At 41.4% G+C, this 7,997-nt stretch overlaps 1 protein-coding gene across 1 annotated transcript in view; it reads left to right on the forward strand.

Annotated features, from left to right (window-relative positions):
* MSH3 (mutS homolog 3) overlaps positions 1-7,507 on the forward strand; it is a 220,624-nt gene extending 213,117 nt beyond the window's left edge. The window contains exons 23-24 of the mRNA XM_063453727.1: positions 1,783-1,957; positions 6,652-7,507. Coding sequence (XP_063309797.1) covers positions 1,783-1,957; positions 6,652-6,733 — 257 coding nt within the window. The 3' untranslated portion in view covers positions 6,734-7,507. The remainder of the gene's footprint in view (positions 1-1,782; positions 1,958-6,651) is intronic.
* The last annotated feature ends 490 nt before the right edge of the window (positions 7,508-7,997 follow it).

Here is a 7,997-nt window from a genome sequence, read left to right on the forward strand (position 1 = left end):
CTGTGCCCCCCAATACAGCAAATGATAAGTGTTTTTTTCACTTGCCTGATTCCAGTGCCAATCAGGCTCTTCCTCCGTTGTTAATGTCATGGTGATTAGGAAACCTAATGCGCATGCGTGGCGAGTAATACACTCGCATTAGACCTTCCCCATAAGAAAGCATTGATTCAGCGCTTTCTTATTGGGTTTTTGAAGATGCTGGACGTCCTCATGCATTGCATGAAGATGTCCAGCGTCATTTTACGGAGTTAAACTCTGTGAAACCCCAGAAAGCTTCTCTAGTGGCTCTCTGGTAGACCGCCACTAGAAGAGGAATTATTGCAGTGTGACAGAGACTGCCAGCCTCTTACCCACAGACTATGGGACTGGTCCCAGGAGCAATTGATAAACAAACTGAGGGTAGCAATTGATATACAAACTATTAATTGTTACTTGATAACTCTTCAGTGTCCTCTGCTGAAGTGTGTACATTTACAGAATGTGGTTATGCAAATTAGAGCAACCAAACACGTAGTTAAATGAATGTATATATTGTTGCTTTTTAATGTGTTTGAACATTTTATTTGTATTAAATAGTTCATATATTAATTATAATTGCTCGTTTGCTAGATTTGTATTTTAAATTGCATTTCACCACAAGAGCAAGTCCCCAAAGGCTAGTCCTTGTCCCAAAAAATGAAATTGTGTGTTAGGTCCTTTTGGAGCTGTGTCCTGTTTTTTGGGGGGATCCCAATAATAGAGTCTTCGGACCTGTTAGCTGGCTACTTGGTCCCTGGATTCCGGGTCAAATCAAAAAAGCTAGGTCTGAGATCCACAAGTGAATTAGTAAAGACGGTAGCTTGTGACAGTGCAGGCAAAGGTGTGCATACCTCCCCTGGAAAGGAGTTAAAGAGGCAAAGGCAGGGGGGACGATACCTGCCTGGAAGGAGTGAGCGGCAACCTGTTCGAGTGGAAGGGTTCCTGAGAGACCCAAGTTGGCAGAGGTAGTTGGTCGGAGTATGGGAGCTCCTTCACATGCAATTTCTCAGAAACTGCAGTAATTAACATTGCAGGGTTAATGGGACAGGGATACTGCACCCAGATCACTTCAATGAGATGAATTGGTTTGGGTGCCTATACTGTTTAAGCATGCATTTATTTGTGTGGCTGGTTACATACGTATATGTCTAACTTATTGTGATGTATGGGACATGGTCACCTTAATAAACTCCATGGGGGAGATTTATCAAACTGTTCTGTTCAAAAAAATGGTGCATAATGGGAAAAGGGAGCAATCATCAATGTAATGTGCATGCTGGCTCCACTGGTTTCCATGGTGACTGAAACACTTTTAGTACTTTAGACTACTTGTTAGAACGTAACACTGATAAATCTCACCCAATGTTTCTAGACATAAATCCCATTTAATACTGTTATCCATGATTTATAGGTGCAAAATATCACATATAAACATTACTTCCTATGTATTGAATTAGACAGAGATCGGTTGTCACTTTTAAAATCTCCCCAGCCTACACAAAGAGCCCACTTGTGTAGCAAACTGAAGTTGTGCTACAGTAACAGTTCTCTGAAGCTAGCAGATAGTCCAACCTGTGCAGGAGAAAATGAAATTTGAACATTCCATTCCAATTATTATTTTCTTGCACTTTTCTATATATTGTATTTACGTGTGTATAGCCGGTTATTTGTTTAATCCAAATTGAGTTTTTATACAAGACTCTTTTGTGCTTTATTTATTTATTTTTAGTTTAATTCGTGATGCCCTCCTTTCTTCGTTTACAGAATCTGTTGTTGTACAGCATCCAGAGTATATTACATTTTTGTACCAGATAACCAAAGGGATAGCTGCAAGGAGCTATGGACTGAATGTTGCTAAACTGGCAGATATCCCAGAGGAAGTTTTAAAGAAAGCAGCTTGCAAATCAAAAGAGCTCGAGCTACTAGTCAACACGAGAAGGTGAGATATGTAGGAATCGCTTTATATGGAATAGCGTTTTAACAGAGAAACCTCATTTATAAACCTTATTAAATATAATAAACAGAGCTCACTGCAGCCCTGCCAATGTCACAAAGTCTCACAGTTACATACGTGCACACTGCAGCCCTGCCAATGTTACAAAGTCTCACAGTTAAATACGTGCACACTGCAGCCCTACCAATGTCACAAAGTCTCTCAGTTACATACGTGCACACTGCAGCCCTGCCAATGTTACAAAGTCTCACAGTTACATACGTGCACACTGCAGCCCTGCCAATGTTACAAAGTCTCACAGTTACATACGTGCACACTGCAGCCCTGCCAATGTCAGAAAGTCTCACAGTTACATACGTGCACACTGCAGCCCTGCCAATGTCACAAAGTCTCACAGTTACATACGTGCACACTGCAGCCCTGCCAATGTCACAAAGTCTCACAGTTACATACGTGCACACTGCAGCCCTGCCAATGTTACAAAGTCTCACTGTTACATACGTGCACACTGCAGCCCTACCAATGTTACAAAGTCTCTCAGTTACATATGTGCACACTGCAGCCCTGCCAATGTTACAAAGTCTCTCAGTTACATACGTGCACACTGCAGCCCTGCCAATGTTACAGTCTCGCAGTTACATACGTGCACACTGCAGCCCTGCCAATGTTACAAAGTCTTACAGTTACATACGTGCACACTGCAGCCTTGCCAATGTTACAAAGTCTCACAGTTACATACGTGCACACTGCAGCCCTGCCAATGTTACAAAGTCTCACAGTTACATACGTGCACACTGCAGCCCTGCCAATGTCACAAAGTCTTAGTTACATACGTGCACACTGCAGCCCTGCCAATGTTACAAAGTCTCACAGTTACATACGTGCACACTGCAGCCCTGCCAATGTCACAAAGTCTTACAGTTACATACGTGCACACTGCAGCCCTGCCAATGTCACAAAGTCTCAGTTACATACGTGCACACTGCAGCCCTGCCAATGTCACAAAGTCTCACAGTTACATACGTGCATACTGCAGCCCTGCCAATGTTACAGTCTCACAGTTACATACGTGCACACTGCAGCCCTGCCAATGTTACAAAGTCTCACAGTTACATACGTGCACACTGCAGCCCTGCCAATGTTACAGTCTCACAGTTACATACGTGCACACTGCAGCCCTGCCAATGTTACAAAGTCTCACAGTTACATACGTGCACACTGCAGCCCTGCCAATGTTACAAAGTCTTACAGTTACATACGTGCACACTGCAGCCCTGCCAATGTCACAAAGTCTCTCAGTTACATACGTGCACACTGCAGCCCTGCCAATGTTACAAAGTCTCACAGTTACATACGTGCACACTGCAGCCCTGCCAATGTTACAGTCTCACAGTTACATACGCTTGTGATCACAGAATGAAAGTCAGTTTGTTCATCGTGAGCTCAGTTTATTTTATTTGTACTAGGATTAGTCCTTTTGTAGACATGTGCATGAGAAGCCATTACATTAACTCTTCCACTATCGAGACCTGTTTGTTTTAAACAAATCAGCGCAGCATTTATTTGAAACGTGTAATGCATAGTTAGCACATGGGGTTTGAATGTTGCATTCTTCCTGATACATTCCTGATAAATTGGGCAGACTAGTGGGGCCGAATGGTTCTTATCTGCCATCACATTCTATGTTTCTATACATAGTATAAAGAAAACACAACTTCTTCCTTTAAAATGTTTATTTTTCTTATAAAATTGACAACATTTGGCGAATGGCCATGACTTTTATTCCGGATTTTCCAAATAATAATAATACAAAAAACCATAACTTTAAACCAAATAACCAATCACCATTTCCAGGCTCCGCCCCTTAAAGCCAGGAGCAATAAATATTTCCAACCAAATAAGCCTGTGATGCCCTGGAGGGCGACTTATATCCCATAATAAAGTCATAACAGTGATAGCTGAAAGAAAAGGGATGAGGGAGGGTGGGTGGGGCTTCAGCTTAGTAACTAGAGAGCAAACCTTCTATTTGTTTGGCACGAGCTGAGGTCCTTTTTGGCACCTTTAAAGTTATACCCCCGTGGTTCCTGCCGCTAGGTAGCTCCCTGCCCTGCACCTGACACTAGGCCCTCGCTACCTCCTCGCACTCACCTGAATACTTTCCCACAAACCTCCGCTCCATCAAACACAATGAGGCTGCTCCTTATGAGTCCACCCGCCCGACATCACTGTTGGGTCAAACAGTAATTTTGTCTATGGATTGCTCTTCAGAGATACATACATACTTTACTTAGTTTATCCTGTAAGAAATATTGTGACAATAGGGAGTTTGCGATTCTAGAGTATTCTCTTTGTTTGCAGGGATTTGTAAAGTTGGTGTGACAAAATAGATGAATATAATGTGGTCATATATAGGGATGCACCGAAATGAAAATTCTGTGAGGAAACCGAAAATTCAGGATGCCCTTGGCCGAAAACCGAAACCGAAAATTAAATTTTTCACCAAATGATTTTAAAACCATTTTATATTCACCACAATTCCGTATTTAGTAATTCCATATTTAGTACTCTGATAATCAGCCACACTTGTAAAACACACTACAGCAATCACAAAGCCTCTTCCTTACTGTACCATTGCACAATTTGCCCTCACACTATACACTAAGTACATTGCAGTTATAACAGCTATGAGTTTGAAGCCGTTATATAAGCAGACACTGAATAAATAATATGTAAAGCTCTCACAGCAGTGTTTACCAGTGCTTTCTATCTACTTCATCTCCAGTAACGATGACCAATCCCCATTCCTCTCTGGCAGGGTCGCTTCCTACTGACGTCCTGACCCCACCACTGTCGCTATTAATGCGTTTCACCATGGAACGCAGCGCCCACATACAAAGATGAGGTGCTGGCAGCCATCTTGGCCGGTCTCTCTTCATGTGCACGCTGCTTCGGTGGGGAGGGACGAGTCAGAGATCCCGCTGAGTACAGGAGCGGTGGAGGCTTCCACTTTATCTCCTGTGTCTCTCCTGGGCCATGTTAGATTCCCTGTGGAGCCATGTTTCCAACCGGGTCTACTTTCCCTGCGGGTTCTTGGCCCAAACCGATGGGAATGTGTCACCCACAGGGTATGTGAGAGAGGGAGGGCCGGCACACCGCTAGATAACCCAGAGTTACCAACATGGAGGGACGGGGCAGCCTGCACCATGCTATCAGCTCTGTGTCTGCTGCTTCATTTATTATCCAGGGCCATCTCACTGCCAAATATTTTGGCAGGTTGGATTCTTTTTCAGCCGAAATGGGATAGGCTCATTTTCAGCCGAAATTACGGTGCATCCCTAGTCATATATCCTGCTTACAGGTATTGTTATGGAACATGATGGTATTTGTAGGAATGCAGCAGATTATTAGAAATGCCAACAGGATGTAAAATTAACATCTATTTGGAGGCTCAATGCCCTAAGGTGTACTTACATTATCTATTTATACTACAAACAGGGCCTTGCAAGTTATTCTAGCGGTTAGAAAATAATCCCCAGTTTAAATCCCCCTCTTCATGCCTGTTAGATTTCAGCAATACATTTTGTTGTTCTTAATTTTCTGTACTGTTTGGGGGGGAAGGATAGGGCTAACACTTCCAGTCCTGCAGAGATGCGGATGGATAGAAAAGAATGCAATGCAAGTAGGTGTAAACTAAAGCCCAAGTATTGTTGGGAGAGGAAGGGTTCGTACAGCACTATATTGATTAAACATTTATGTGGTTCATTCTAGTTCTCAACAACGACTTACTCCCAGAACTCCTCCCCCTTCATTCCCTTTCTCTCTTTCTGTCTCTCTATGCGTTAAAAAAATGGCATTTAAGTTTAACCCCTTAAGGACACATGACATGTGTGACATGTCATGATTACCTTTTATTCCAGAAGTTTGGTGCGTAAGGGGTTAATATTGGAACATTGTTGATTGACGCTGTAATCGTAGTGTCATTACAGCGCTGTTCCAAATAGGGTCAGTTTGGAATGTTGCAGTAGTCCATGTGGTCATAGTACAGAGACTAACCAGGCTAGCTAGAGAGCATGTCTACACTCATGACTGTGGGGAAGGTTTATCAAAGTGTTGTAGACACTAGTAGGACTATAATTCTGAGAATATTTAGCACAGTTTATGAAACCGGTTTGACATATTCTTTCATATGTCTCTTATTTTCCCCCTAGCCATCGTTACTTCAAAGAATGCCATATTTTCAGGGTGTAACGGATTTATCATTATTCTCACCACTTTTTCATTCATTGGCTGAGAGCATCAGCTGACCTCTCCCAGCCAATGAATGAACTTCTGTGCTCAGAAATATATGTACAGAATTGACATTTGCCTTTAGTCTTGTTCTGGACTGACTAGTCATGATCCAATAATGCTGCCAGATGTGGGGTTATACATGCAGCAACAAAGTGTATTTACTCCAACCCCATATAGAGCTGGTATAGAGATATTCCCTGATCTCAACAGTCCCCATCTGAGTAAATAATAACTCTGCCATCTTACATTTTTTTCAAACTACCACTTCAATTTGTGTTTACACTTTCTTTTAATGTGTATAGGAGTAAATTGTGTGAATATAAAAAGGGAAACATAGTTTTTTGTTTATATAAATAATTGTGAGATTTTGCTTTTTTTTTATTTTTTAGAAAGAAAATGAAAACATTTCAAAAGGCTTGGAATATCTTTTGTTCTGCAGAACTTGCAGAATTGCTGGAGGCAACAGAGTGAAGAAAATAAAACCCTGAAAGCCTTGAAGAGTCGGTGTTACTGTGTAAATCACGATAAAAGAAATAGTTGTTAACCCGCAGATGTCAACATGGGCTCTCCTAATCTGAAAATGTGGTTATTTTATAGAACACTTAAATCCATCATCTCACTGCTTATTATATGTAACATCAGCTCTCGATCTTTATTTTATTCCGTTGTGTTCGTCTATGTATTTTCTTTTGCATCCTGTGTTGCAGAGAGCTGTTCTGGATCAATAGAGAAGACACAGATCATTCTGAGAAATTGTAAAAAGAAGAAATGGCAGCTCTCTATAGATTTATTGTGCACTGGCCACAGGAAGGTCAGACCTTAGTAAATACCATTTTAAATGGGCTCCAATTAACCTGCCATGTTAAAGCATTTTAATCCTCTGCTTCTAGTCATTAGATGCATGCTGTGTCTGTAAAAGGTCATGCGTCAGCATCTAGTATCACGTGTGATGGCTAAACATGGAACCGATAACTCAGCTTTGCTCCAGCAAACATCATTTACAGCGTGATTATAAAAAAATAATACACTGATTACCTTACGGTTGGCTTTAGGTCATTATGGCATTAAGTAGCCCAGATATTATGTAAATAAAAGTGTGTAAAGGAAAGCTCTGAGTTAATTTACTGGTATTCAGAGTTTAGACACTTATTGAATATGCTTGGCTAGCCCAAGACATTGTACAAGAATGAAATGATTTTTATTTTAGTAAATCCATTTAAGTAGGAGAGATACATCTGTACTTCAACACTTCCATGGAGGTGATCAGTTTTGCAGTAGATGAAAAGACTGTTCCTGAATCTGTGAGTGGGCAGTACGCTTCAATATCTTTATAAGCACATTTTAATGACCATGCCTACAACTGAGGTGTGAGCTGCAAAATTCAATTAAACACACACATTTTAGGGGCTCATCATTCAGGATAATATAAGCTGAAGTCGAGAGCGGCTGTCAAACCTTCTTGCACTTGACAATCGCAGCTCTGCACATTTATAACACTGTGATTCTGACCCTGATAACCATGCTCAATGGGATTAAACACAAGTGTAAACAACATAGGAGCATAATTATACACGGCTTGGAATCTATCTGGAAAAGACAACTATGAAAAAAAAGAAATTACACGGGGTGAGGGGGACCTGACCATATGGTGTTGGATGCTCCAAATAGTCACTTCTAGCATATTGGGAACATTTCCCACAAATATCCTCACTTAAGTAAATGAACCCTTGTGACG

The sequence above is a fragment of the Pelobates fuscus genome, chromosome 5 (assembly GCF_036172605.1).
Source record: "Pelobates fuscus isolate aPelFus1 chromosome 5, aPelFus1.pri, whole genome shotgun sequence".
NCBI classification, from domain to species: domain Eukaryota; kingdom Metazoa; phylum Chordata; class Amphibia; order Anura; family Pelobatidae; genus Pelobates; species Pelobates fuscus.